Source organism: Cryptomeria japonica, chromosome 10, assembly GCF_030272615.1.
Source record: "Cryptomeria japonica chromosome 10, Sugi_1.0, whole genome shotgun sequence".
Classification (NCBI taxonomy): domain Eukaryota; kingdom Viridiplantae; phylum Streptophyta; class Pinopsida; order Cupressales; family Cupressaceae; genus Cryptomeria; species Cryptomeria japonica.
Window position 1 is genome coordinate 690,419,391 of NC_081414.1, and position 13,298 is coordinate 690,432,688.

Sequence of the window (13,298 nt, forward strand, 5' to 3'; positions counted from 1 at the left end):
CTTCAAGGTTCAAATTCGGCCAAACCTGGACTTAGCTTTTCAGCAGTCTCAATAACAGCTTACCAATCAATTGTTTTGATATCAAACTAGGTAACATAAGCTCTACGATCCCAAACATTACTGATCCTTAAGATGAAAAAAATTCATCATAAATAATTATCGTTATAATGAAAACTTGGAAAACATTATTATCGTTATTATGAAAACTCCAAAGAAGGATGTATCCTTGTAGAACCTTTCTAGATATTACTCTAGGACTTCTCTCATCCCTTCCAGAGCAGGAAAAGCTGCCTGTGTTGCACAAGATGGAGTATGTACGAAATAATTAAATTCCTCAAGCAAATCTTGATGGTCCTTGAACAATGAAGCCACCTGTGAAGCATAGATTTTTTTTTCAGAAATGTGAATATGGATATTTATAACAAATATAAAATTTTGAAGACTCCCTAGAGATAAGGGAATGCCCATAAAAACCTACTGCACACTACCTCTTGACACACTTCACTCGTTGTCTTGTTTCCCTTCCGATACATATTCAAAATTTCCAGAAAAGTTTTGTATACTTGTTCGTCATATTGAAATCGAGTCTAGCAAAACACAACAATTATAATTTAGAACTGTTTGTATGGCAATAAAGGCTTCAAACTTTTAATCCATAACCATTAACTTGTATGGCCGTGAGATTTACCTTGATCTTATTGACATAATTAATGGCTCGGTCAAACTCAATTTCCAAACGTTTAGGAAGAATGGTGTTAAAACCCAAAGTAAGATTGGGATGCCCTTTAAATATTTCTTTCACACGGGCAATAACACCAGTCATATCAATTCTGCAAGGCAAACAAACTCTTCTCAAAATGAAGTTCCACTTAAACAGTGCAAATAAACAAGGCAGATCTAGTCCATGAAAACATTTTTATACTATCAGTTACAAACCTTTGTGCCTTGAAATCTTTCAATACTTCAATAAATTCATCGTGTTCCTCTTTTTGGTCTTTGGTTAACTTCTGTTTTCCTCCTAAATTTTGTGGCGGTCCGGAGCTGTTTCAACTCACCCAAGACAATAAAATTTTGAAAATCCTTCATAAATGAAAGACAAAATAACCCAATCTTTTATTTGCAAAGGAACCAACTTAAGGTCAATGATAAAAGTTGACAGTAATGATGGTGGTGGTATTGTAACCACTCAAAACAAAAAAATGTCAAATCACAAATTAATACAAATATAAAAATTTAACAAATGTAAATTTGCAGAGTATAAAACTTTAACAAATGTAAATTTCCAGGCTATTTTGTAATGACATTCTGCTTGGGAGCTCATCAAATTCTACCCTTTTCTGCTTGATCTTATTGGCAAGGACCATGATAAGCACACATTATTTGCAGCTTTGGGTCTCAAATTCCTGAAATGATGATTTCTCCAGAAAATCCTGAAGATTTGGGTAGGGAGGAAGAGCTTCTGGAATTCGTCAGACATAATGGTGTGTTGTCCTCAAAAACAGAAGAGATGGAACCCCAAGCAGAGCAGGGTAGGCGAGGTGGTGGCAGAGGTAGGAGACGTCCTCAAGTAGAGGCTCTAGAAGAGGCCGAGCTCCAAAGCCTCCATCAGTGTCAGATGAAGACTCTTAATCATTTAGGTGTTTCATGCAGGGTTTTTTTTACCTTTCAGGCATTGCAGAGCCTTTAGTTGTTTGTTTGGTTTTTTTCTGGTTTTTAAAAAAAATTAACTCTATTAAAATTAAACTCTCAAAAATTCTGCTAAGACTTAGTTATCGTAGCTTTAAACTTTGAGGATATTTTTGAATGACAGAGGAGGTTTCATAAGGTTTGATGTTTATAAGATAAACTTATGTTAATCCCAAGCCCATAAATATTTTGAGAGCTTTGGAGTTGGTTTCCCTTTCTGTGCATACTAGGGATTTAGTTTCATACTGTCTGTCTTTAGGCCCTATGAACTTTTTGAAAATCTGAGCTTTTATGCTGTAATCTCTCTTATGAATCAATATATTAATATGACTCTACCTTTATCGATCAATTTTTTTTTTACAAAGAAACTATGTATTCATGAAGCTTTTACCTACAAATAAAGTAGATCCTTACCACCAAAACAACCTTAGGTTGGTCCCCACAAAGACAAGAAACCAAACTTGGATCAGAATGTAGTTTGTTCCCTCTCCATGAGGCTCATACAATAGCCTTTTCGAATGAAAATAATTTTAAAAGCTGATGCACAAAATAAATTGTGCCAAATAAACACAAAAGCCCTAAGGTAAACTTGCCGCAATCCGACTCTCTCCACAGAGATAAGATACCAAAATTGCAAGAGTGCAGTTCATTACCTCTTCATGAGGCTCATATAATAGTCCTTTCTAATCGAAATATTACCATTAGAAAGGATATATTACCACGCTGTGCACAAAAGCCCTAACGTAAACTTGCTATTGCATGCAAATACCTCATAAGTACTTAATATCTATATGAAAAACCTGACATCTACAAATTGTTTGACAATTAACATAAGGTTTAATAGGAATGGTTCATACATATTAAGTTTACATTTCTAAATTTAAATATGTTACTTAATAGACTTAATATGTTACTTAATATGTATGATTTAAGACTGACCTATTTAATAAACTCAAAAATAACATTGTTTAGATTGCAACCCAGTTCCTTGAACCACTACAACTGATGCAGATTGACCACAGATTCTAAGAAAAATGATATTAGATTACATAATCATGGAGGGCAGAAACACCAACACCAAGATTTAAAATAAGAAAGATGCTAAAAATGCATATTGATTATTTCCAGCAAATAAGAATATACTATCCATAATGCATGCACTCATTTTAATCATTCAATAAACAAAATAGAGATATAGTCTCCCCACTAAACTTCAAACAAACATAGCACCCAGGAATTACATTCCTTTAACAGTTTCAAAATAGTGCAAAACAATTACCTTTGAATTAACAAGGGTAAGGACAAGAACTTACGATTCGCCTGCAGATTGATTCACTTGAGCACCCACCATGTAGCTCTCCTCGCTTCCTCTCTCCATTTATATGACCACCTCAACCTGTTTTTGCCCAAAACAACCAAAAATCATATCCATAACAATTACAACCCACTACAATCACACAAAGCATGAATCCTTCACAGACAAAACCTCAAATTCTCAACAATCAAAATGGAAACAAATTCAAAATCCAATAAAACCACCAAATACTCAAATACAAAATTAAGATCGGGCTCCTCCAAACACCGAAGAAGAAAAAGATTGAACAAAATAATAAAGCTTATTTCATTTTCTCAACCTTGTCTCGCATTTTTTCTTTCTCAAACAGATCCTTGCAAGCTTAACGACAGATGAAAAATAAATGCTTTAATTGAAACCCCATATTACTAAAGCCTGCTTAAAAAAAGCATCAATTTAAAACATAATAGACAGACGGAATAATAGACAAAATAAAATAGAAAAAGCAAACCAAGATAAGCACCAAAGACCTTGTTTTGAAGCACAGAAATCCGTTGTTCAGAAAAAATCGAATCTCTGCCTATCCACTGCAACTAAAATCAATCACAATTCCATTAAATCCATGGAAACTAAAGTAACAGCATATCCTCGTCCCAGCTCCTCGTCCTGCTTACAAACAAAACGATTTCATAATTAGTTGATAGTCTATTATATGTGACAAAGCACCAACCGCAGTATAATGTCTTAGATCCTAAAATTGCTCTTCACCGTTTTTTTAATTTTTTAATAGTTGTGGGGAAATGTGTACCACTGTAGTGATGCTGGTTTTAATGCACAAAGTCAAACAAAACAATATGTATTTATTTTGGTTGATTCATATCTTGACAGATGGCTCTTGACATAATTTATTGAGCAAAGGGATCGCTGAGAGATTGGGGGCTCTCATCACTACCTTACATAAGAAAATAATGGAATTACAAAAGTCAAATTTATCATTGGCTTGTCCTATGGACTAATCCTAACCTTGGACAATTTATCTCATAGACTAATCCTAACCTTGTTAAAATTATTTCATACAACTCTTAGTTCGATACATTTTTCCCTCAGCAAGATCAGTAAATTTGCTTTATTTGTGAAAGTTAGTTATTAAAAAAATTTATACTAAAAAAAAAAAATAACTTAAGCAAGTCCGAATTTTTTTGAATTCTTTGAGGCTAGGTCCTCAAGAAATTAAACCCCCTTACTAAGCTTAGATTCTTTGTGATCAAGTGGCTATGAATAATATTTTTATGATTACCAAGAAAAAAAAGATCCTACAAGATAATCTCCACACAAATATTCCAAAATTTGAGGAGTGCTTACCCAATGAGATTCAACAATGAGCTTAATTCAAGCCAATTGTTAAAAATTAAATAGTATTTTTCAATTATTATAGTAAATTGTAACCACCAAGTGTAATATCTCATGCTAGGAAATTGTTCCTCGAGGTTTTTCAATTTCTTAATGACTTACAAACATAACGATTTCATAATTAGTTGATAGGCTATTATATGTGAGAAAGCACCAACGATAGTGTAATGTCTCACCAAAAAAAATATCTTACAAGGTAATCTCTACATATTTTTTTCAAAATTTGAGGAGTGCCTATCCAATGACTTTCAACAATGAGCTTAATTCAAGCCAGGTGTGAAAAATTAAATAATATTTTTCACTTATTATAGTAAATTGTAACAACCAGGGGAGTGTATCATGGGGAAATGTGTATCACGGGGTGATGCACAAGGTCCTATTTTTTATTTTATTTTAAGAAACCCAATTTAATAGGACCAGAAAATTTTGAATTCTTCCATACCTCATCTCATGTTTCCATGTGGCTATTTAAGTGCATTATAAGGAGATAGTGTGTAAATTGGAACAATGTGGTAGTGGTGTAGTAATAGGTTTTTGATTTAAAAAGTAGTGAGAACAAGGGCACTGACCCTTTACATAGCAGAACTATCAATCATAGCGCAGAAACAACACTATAACAATAATTAACAACACCAACCATCAAAAAAGGAACCAAGTATTTTTGACAATAAAAAACAACAGCATAAAAAACAAACTACAAGGGTGCCTTACGCACCCTAGTGGCCTCCATGGTACTACTCCATTCGGTAGATAGGAATTTGTAAAGGTCCCTAGCCTCCTATTTGTCCTCCTCAGTGTCAGCGTGAGGTTCCCTCAACAGAGAGAGGGTGAGTGCAGAGCTGTGTAACACTTGCAAATGGAATTTGTTCAGGCCCACCATTTGGGCTTCCTAAGTCTCCATCTTGTTCTTAAGTTGTTTGACCTCCTCCTTGATAGATTGCAGATCGAGAACAAGGCCGAGGTTTTCAATTCTCTATGTGATGTCCAGCACATCTGTGCTCAATTTTCCCATCTGTTGTAGAGTAGGGGCCTCCTGGGGGTTCTCAATAGCCAAGTCATCAGTAGTTTCCATAGTCTCTTTGCGCTCGCCAACAACAATGGAGTTGTCAGTATCCTTAACCAGGTCCATTAGAGGGATAGAATGCATCACCTGTTTGGCCAAGTTTAAATCCTTATCCAAATTTCTAGGATCCAAAGCATTGTTGTTAGGGATTTCCATACTCATAGGACCCTCAATGTCCATGTTCAAAGGGGTCGTATATTTAATGTCAATGAGTTCCTGAAATTTTCTTTAAGGGGTAGTCATGTCAGCAACACCAACAGTGATCGAGACAATAGAGTCCCTAGTCATATTAACATTATCAGCATCCCCACCAGAGGCCCCCTTAGTTTTAGGCCCCTCCTCCTTCTTGTCCCCAATGGGCTCCTCCTCAGAGTCTAGATTCTCAATAACCGGGGTCTTCTTCTTGTGGTGTTTGGAAGCAAGCCTGGAGGAACTCCTTTTAACCTCCGAGTCCGAGGAAGGGTTATCGTTCTTAGTGTCCTCAGCTGAAGAATTGTCATCAGAGACAACGTGTTTGCGTTTTGCGGGGGTTTTTCTTTTTCCCTTGGATAGGGAGCGAGAAGCACTAGGGGAGGTAGGTAGAGTTAAGCTAGGGGAGACCGCCGAAAGAGAAACAACCAAGGCATAGGAAGGAAGAGACATGGTGGCTATGGGAAAGCCCTCTTGGGGATATTGGAAGAATCTAGGGAAAGCCAAAGATAGGGCCGCGAGCTGCTAGGGAGTCGGCATTAGGGGCTGAGAGAGAGAAAGATTCCTAGGGGGCAAAGAGCCTCATAGAATTTATACAACCTATAAATAAGACCCTGGTGGAGGAGGAAAGGAGGCTTATCCCCATGCTTAGGGTCCATAGTGTCCTTAATAGAGCTCTCTAAGGAATGCAGTAAATAAAACGACAGACAAAGGAAATCATTATTGCAAAAGTGATTGAGGAGGGGCAAATGGTAGTAGTAGAATACCTTATACCTTCTTTCAAGAGTGAAGTATTTCATGATCATGAGGCAGATCATGTTCCACGGGTGCTTGAGCTCCTCCCAAAGAAACCCACCTTGCAGCTTGACAGGTTCCTCATGGTTGTGGAAAAACCGTTTCAAACCCTCACTATTTGCAACATGGCTAGTACGCTTCCAACGACAACCATCCAAGGTCAACTTTGTAGCTTGGGCAATGGTCTCCTCAGAGACATCAAAGGTAATGCCACCAACCGAGACCCATCTTCTAGACCAGGAGGAGGAGAAAGTAGCTGAGAGATGCTCATCATGGCCCTTCAAGCAGTCCAGAAAATAAGAAATTCTACCTTCAACACAGAAATTCCAGATGAGAAGGTTGTTTTTAAAATCTTCCGGATTGTCCAGTTCATATCTCACTCCATCGCCCCCCATTTCGTCTGCCAACAAAGCTTCCCTAGTCATAAAACAAATTGAGTTGTAGAGACCCTTCAAGAAGCAAGCTAGGAAGAGAAAATGGGGAATGTGTGAGCCCAGTGTCAATAAATGAGAAATGAGGCTAGGCGCATGGGAAAAAAAAAGTCACTTTTGTAATGATTTGCTAGTTACGAGGCATTAAGAGCCAGCAGATACCGGTGAAAGCCAACACATTTCCAATCTAGTTGTACCTCATCATAGGTTTGCAAGCCCAAGTGAAATGTCAACACAACAACGCGTGCATCATCTTCAGCCTAGCTAAACGAGCCACCACCTCATCCGAAGTGATCTGAGGAATATTCTCATTATTTGAATTATAAATCCACCACCTCTAGACAAACTCGAGGAGGGGGGGGGAAGCAATTAGCAGCCACTCAATCATTAGTGGGGATCTTAACATGGTTTGGGAGTGATTTGTGACTCCTCCAACATCTCAGCCCTAAGAAGTTTAGGCCAATGGATGGCATTCTATTCACCATGCAGTTGCCTTCCCTATAGATGTGCATAACTTTGAACGAGCCAAGCCCAGAGATAAGCCTCAAGGTGTCCCTGATGGTTCCCTCAATTGTCCAATTAAGCTTATTCCGACGTTTGACAACATTAATGATGAGCATGGAGTCCCCCTCAATGTCCATAATTCTGATTCCCATGGAGAGGGCAATGTGGATTCCCCAAGCTAAGGCCATCGCTTCAGCCTGATTAGAGGAATGACCATTCAGGTTGCCCACATAAGCAACAACAAGGGCCCCTAGATGGGATTTGATTACTCCACCACCACCAGATAGGCCCCCCCTGGCGGCCCCATCAAAATTGAGTTTAAAATTTGTAGTCGGGGGGAACCAAATCGTGCATTGTCTTAGAAGTCTCTTAGAGGAGTCAACAAGCGAGAATGAGGGGGGGGAGGTTCCAGAATATGGAAATTCCCCAATCCTTGAAAGAGGTAGGCTTGGACACCATTTGAGTTTTTGAAACAGAGATGTTCTCAAGAATTAGATTGAGGAACCGAGCAAACACCATTTCCACAAAGGTCTCTTTGTCTCTGAATATCCTATCATTCCACTCCTTCCAAATACACCAGCTAACATGGGGGGGGATTTGCTTCCATAGTTGGATAATGGGGTTGGAAGAGGGGCCCCGAAACTCTTGACAAAGATTTACCAAATTGTCATTCATAAACCAGCTGATATTAAGTTTACTATAGACCATCCCCCAAACCTCCCGAGTGAAGGCATAGTGGAGGAAGAGATGGGATGGACTTTCTTCATCAACTTTGCAGAGGATACATCTGTTAGGGAAATGAAAACCCCTCTTGACCAAGTTTTCTTGAGTCAAAATTTTGTTGAGGAGGGCAGTCCGCTAGAAGAAATTGACCTTAGGGAGGAGTTGGGGATTCCAGACCTCTTTCCAAATAGGGGAGATAGGCTCCCTGAGTAAGCTGGTGTAGGCAGTCCTGACAGAAAAGTCTCCAGAGGGGTCCCACTTCCAAATAAGTTTGTCATCCCTAGGGAACATGGGGAGGAATATACCAGCCAAAAGCTTCTAGATCTTTCTAGTAGTAGGAAGGAGGAAGGGGAAGTCAGCACAACAGTCCTCCAGAGTCCTCCAAGTGCAATTACTAAAGTAGTCATTGACCCTTTCACCAAAGAAGCCTTTAGTGGCTTCCTGCAACCATCTCAGGAAGGGGGAAGAAGCAAGGGGTCTCTCCCCTAACGAACAGTCTTCCCAGAATTTTCCTGCCATTTCCAATAATCCACTTCAAACCATGAGATAAAGGATCCCTGCAGCTTAAGATACCCATGTATGTCCTTATGATTACACATGTTGACGCAATTCTCTCGTAATGCTCCATTTGTTAAATGTTGTGTTAATGATGGATAATTAATTGATTCCTTATATGACCCCAGGTTTTGTCCTTCTGTACAAAATCTTTGTGTACAAATTTAAATATTTCATACTTGAGTCAATGGTTAACACTTCTTTCAGTTATGTTAGATCAATCCAATGTTTAAAAATTAAGGGTCAATCTCACACATGTAATTCTTAGCTAAGATTAGGATTGCACAAGTAAAATTTCAAGCTAGTATAGAATATAATAGATTTGAGAGCTTGGTCTAGACCATTGGAAAATGAGAACTTAAATTTTGATAAGGTACATACTAGATGACAACTCTTGCACATAAACATGCCATTTAAGCACTAGTCCATTACTTCATGGATAAAGGATGAGAACAAGTCCAAAATAAGTAAAGAAAATTGTAAGTCATACACTTTTCATTTCTACAAGATAAATCAACATTATGATCTAAACATATAAACCATTCTATAAAATCGCCCATAAAATATCTTGATATATCCTTTCTCAAAAGTACATCATCAAATCCTTTGAATCAAATAAATATACACTAATAACTGACTTTAAAATGAATCTATACTCTCCAAACAATAATCATCCTAAATAAACTATTATTTAACAATCTTATTCAACATATAATTAAAAACCTACTTAAAACCTACTTAGATTAAAAAAGGTCCAAAATCCTAAGATCTTCTTCTCAAACAATGTGTAGATGTCCTAGGCCACAACCCCAAAGCTAATTATGTCTGTTTTTTTCCCTCTTCTCCCCTTCATCTCGTTATTACAATGAAATAAATAAGTATTCCTCACCCCCATAACATAGACCAAACACAAAATATTGCCTTTATTCCTGAGCAAATAAAATAAAAAATAAGTCCTTAAAAATGTCCTCAGTCATAGCTGGTAACCTTACCGGAAATCCTAAACCGTGTGTCCCACTACCCAACGTGCTAACTGGTAATTAAACGATGCATTACAATAGACTACAACCGGTCACCCTCAATCTACAACCGGTAAACAAAAAATGTAGACCTCATCTCTTAATCACCCTTTTAGTTCCTTGTATTACTCTCTTTGGTTAAACTACATCATATTTCATTTACCATGGTAATAAAATAAAGCAATCAAAATTATTGTCCTTTTTGAGTTTCTAAAACTAGCAATTGTATTTCAAAGAAGTGCAATGGTTATGTTCATAGTAAGATATTGTTTGAAAAATATATTGAAAGATAGAAAAAAGTGAAAAAAAATTAATATTGCTTTTGTTAGGAATAATTAATTTAGAATACAATTGAATTGATCTTGAAATGTGGAAAAAAACTAATTATAAAGAAATTTAACTTATAATAGCCTATCAACTAATTACGAAATTGTTATGTTTATAAGAGGAAGGAGGAGCAGAAGGACGATGATATGTTGTTACATTAATTTTTATGGATTTAATAGAATTGTGATTGATTTTAGTTGCAGCAGAGAGGTTGGAATTGTGATTGATCTCTGGTGCTCATCTTGGTTCACAATTTGCTTTTATTTTTCATTTTATTTGTATTGTATTGCAATGCCCTCTGTTTGTGGAAAGTGTTTATTGTGGAGGCTACTCTATTTAAGCCCTGAAAGGCCCTTGCATGTATATGTTTTAAATTGATGCTCCTTTTTAAGCAGGCTTTAGTAATAGTTGGGGTTTCAGTGAAAGCATTTATTTTTAATATGTCATTAAGCTTCAAAGAATCTAAAAAAAAACGCTTGTCTCGATCTCTTCACCTCTGTACATAAATATGTGGTCGAGTATTTTTGTACCAGAAGCCAGAAGCTTCATTTTTATGTGATTCTTTTGTTCTTTTTCTTCTTGGCGTTTTGATCTTAATTTTGTATTTTTATTTGGTTTTCAATTTGTATCGATTTTGACTGTTGAGAATTTGAGGTTTTGTCTCTGAAGAATTCATGCTTTTTGTGACTATAGTGAAAGGAGGAAGAGGGTTTGTAAAAACAAGAAACCTAGACTGATTATAATTAATATGATTTTTTTTTTTTTTTTTCCCAAAAGCAGTTTGAGGTGAAACTGGTGGTCATATAAATGAAGAGAGAAAAGGAGGAGAGCTACACGGGGTTGCTCAAGTGAAGCTCCCTTCTACATATAGAGGTGAATCGTAAGTTTTTAACCTTATCCCTGTTAATCCAAAAGGTAATTGTTTTATAATTGTAGTTTTTTGAGAGAACTTTTAAAGGAATTTAATTCCTGGGTGCTATATTTGTTTGAATTTTAGTGGGGAGATTATATCTCTATTTTGTTTTTTTGAATGACTAAAAAGAGAGCATGCATTATGGATAGTATATTTTTATTTGCTGGATATAATCAGTCTGCAGTTTCAGCATCTTTCCTATTTTACATGTTTGGTGTTTCTGCCCTCCATGATTATGTAATCTAATATCACTTTCCTTTAGAATCTTCTATGATTTGGTCAATCTACATCAATCATCCTTCATTAGTAGCCGTTCAAGCAACTGGGTTGCAATCTAAACATTGTTACCCTTGAGTTTATTAAGTCCTATGTTAATTGTTCTATCAAACGATTTGTAGATGTCAGGTTTTTCATATATGTATTCAGTGCTTATGAGGTTTCCCTGGTTTTCTTCATTTGGTCGGATTGCATGCAATAGCAAGTTTACCTTAGGGCTTTAGTGCAAAGCGTGGTAACATCTCCTTTGAACAGGATCCTCTGTGCAATTATTTTCATTAGAAAAGACTAATCTCTGTGGGGAGAGTCGGATAGCGGCAAGTTTACCTTAGGGTTTATTTTGTGCACAGCGTGGTGATATCATCGTTCAACATGACCTTTTCTAATTATTTTCGTTCGAAAAGGCTATTCTATGAGGCTTATGGAGTGGGAATAAGCTACACTCTTAAAGTTTGGTTTGTGGGGAGCAACCCAATGACTTATGAATCTGCGACCCACTTTACTTCTTGGTCAAAGCTTCATGAATACATAGTCTGCTGTGCAAATTTACATTTTGTTAATTCTATATTTGTATGAATTTGTGAATCTTTTATTTGACGTGTTTTTGTTTGAGTGGTTACAATACCACCACCACCATTACTGTCAACTTGTATCATTGACCTTAAATTTGTTCCTCTGAAAAATATTAGATTATCTTGCGAAGGATTTTCAAAATTGTATTGCCTTGGGTGAGTTGAAACAGCTCCACGAAATTTAGGAAGAACACAGAAGTTAACAAAAGACGATGCATTGGCCTATCTGAAAGCAGTGAAAGAAACGTTCAAAGACAGGAAAGAGAAATACGATGAATTTATTGAAGTAATGAGAGATTTCAAGGCACAAAGGTTTGTAATTGATAGTATAAAAATGTTTTCATGGAGTAGATCTGCCTTTTTTATTTCCACTGTTTGCGTGGAACTTCATTTTGAGTAGAGTTTGTTTGCCTTGCAGAATTGATACAGCTTGTGTTATTGCCCGTGTGAAAGAATTATTTGAAGGGCATCGTGATCTTATTTTGGGTTTTAACACCTTTCTTCCTAAAGGTTCTGAAATTATACTTCAGCCTGTTGAATTTGAGAAAGCCATTAATTATGTCAACAAGATCAAGGTAAGTCTCACGGCCATACAAATTCATGATTATGGATTAGAAGTTTGGAGCCTTTATTGCCTCACAAAGAGGTTTAAATTATAATTGTTGTGTTTTGCTAGACTCGGTTTCAACCTGACGATCGAGTATACAAATCTTTTCTGGAAATTTTGAATATGTATCGGAAGCAAGAGGTAGTCTACAGAAGGTTTTGTGGCATTCTATCATCATATTTGTGTATTATAATTGTTTCCTTATCCCTAGGGAATCTTTAAAAGTTTATGTTTGTTTTAAATATCCAAATTCACATTTTCAAAGATAATCTTTGCATCACAGGTGGCTTCATTGTTCAAGGACCATCAAGATTTTCTTGAGGAATTTACTTATTTCTTACCTGATTCCTCAGACACAGCACATGTGCCACATGCTCCATCTTCTGCAAGACAGGCACCTTTTCCTGCTTCTGGAAGGGATGATCTAAGTCCTAGCTTGGCTTTACAGATAGTAAAGATATTTGGTTTAGCTAGAGCAATTTCCAGAAGGGCTCTAAGAGGCTTTCCAACAGGATTCATTAGTTCTACAGTGAGGCTTTCCAACAGGATTCATTAATTCTGCAGTGATACAGCCTTTTTTGGAGTTTACATAGTAACGATAGTAATGTTGTCCAAGTTTTGCTATATATCTTATCGGATCATCATTGCAATTATATGTAACTTTTTCTTTCCTCTGCACCAAAGATAAGGATTATTTATGATGAATTTCTCTCATCTTAAGGATCGGTCTTGCCTAAATGGGTTAGTAATGTTTGGAATCTTAAAGCTTGACTTACCTAGTTTGATTCCAAAATAATTGATTGGTAAGCTGCTATTGAGACTGCTGAAAAGTAGATGCTGAATAAGAATAGGAAGGCTAAAGAGAGTCTTATTGAGATGAAGACTTGACTTCCAAGATAACCTCTAGGATGTTAATGTGCAAAATCAGACAACA

General features: G+C 36.6%; 2 protein-coding genes across 2 annotated transcripts; one reads left to right on the top strand and one right to left on the bottom strand.

Annotated features, from left to right (window-relative positions):
- Positions 1 to 246: 246 nt before the first annotated feature.
- LOC131859134 (paired amphipathic helix protein Sin3-like 3) lies at positions 247 to 5,633 on the bottom strand. Its single transcript, XM_059212683.1, has 6 exons — positions 5,382 to 5,633; positions 3,588 to 3,646; positions 937 to 1,041; positions 689 to 830; positions 489 to 587; positions 247 to 372 (listed from the first exon to the last, which is right to left on the bottom strand). Exons 1-6 carry the CDS (start codon positions 5,631 to 5,633, stop codon positions 247 to 249), a joined length of 783 nt encoding a protein of 260 aa, XP_059068666.1.
- A 5,924-nt stretch (positions 5,634 to 11,557) lies between these two features.
- On the top strand, positions 11,558 to 12,920 carry LOC131076552 (paired amphipathic helix protein Sin3-like 3). The gene is made up of 5 exons (XM_058013791.2): positions 11,558 to 11,723; positions 11,928 to 12,069; positions 12,176 to 12,332; positions 12,434 to 12,508; positions 12,630 to 12,920. The coding sequence occupies exons 1-5, from the start codon at positions 11,558 to 11,560 to the stop codon at positions 12,918 to 12,920; spliced, it is 831 nt and encodes a 276-aa protein (XP_057869774.2).
- The last annotated feature ends 378 nt before the right edge of the window (positions 12,921 to 13,298 follow it).

Coding starts and splice junctions, on each gene's coding strand:
- LOC131859134 (XM_059212683.1), bottom strand. CDS start 5,633: ATGGACATTGAGGGTCCTATGAGTATGGAAATCCCTAACAACAATGCT. Junction 831..936: donor AAAGATTTCAAGGCACAAAG/GTTTGTAACTGA, acceptor TTTGCCTTGCAG/AATTGATATGACTGGTGTTA. Junction 373..488: donor CGAGTGAAGTGTGTCAAGAG/GTAGTGTGCAGT, acceptor TATGCTTCACAG/GTGGCTTCATTGTTCAAGGA.
- LOC131076552 (XM_058013791.2), top strand. CDS start 11,558: ATGACCTTTTCTAATTATTTTCGTTCGAAAAGGCTATTCTATGAGGCT. Junction 12,333..12,433: donor ATTATGTCAACAAGATCAAG/GTAAGTCTCACG, acceptor GTGTTTTGCTAG/ACTCGGTTTCAACCTGACGA. Junction 12,509..12,629: donor TGTATCGGAAGCAAGAGGTA/GTCTACAGAAGG, acceptor ACATTTTCAAAG/ATAATCTTTGCATCACAGGT.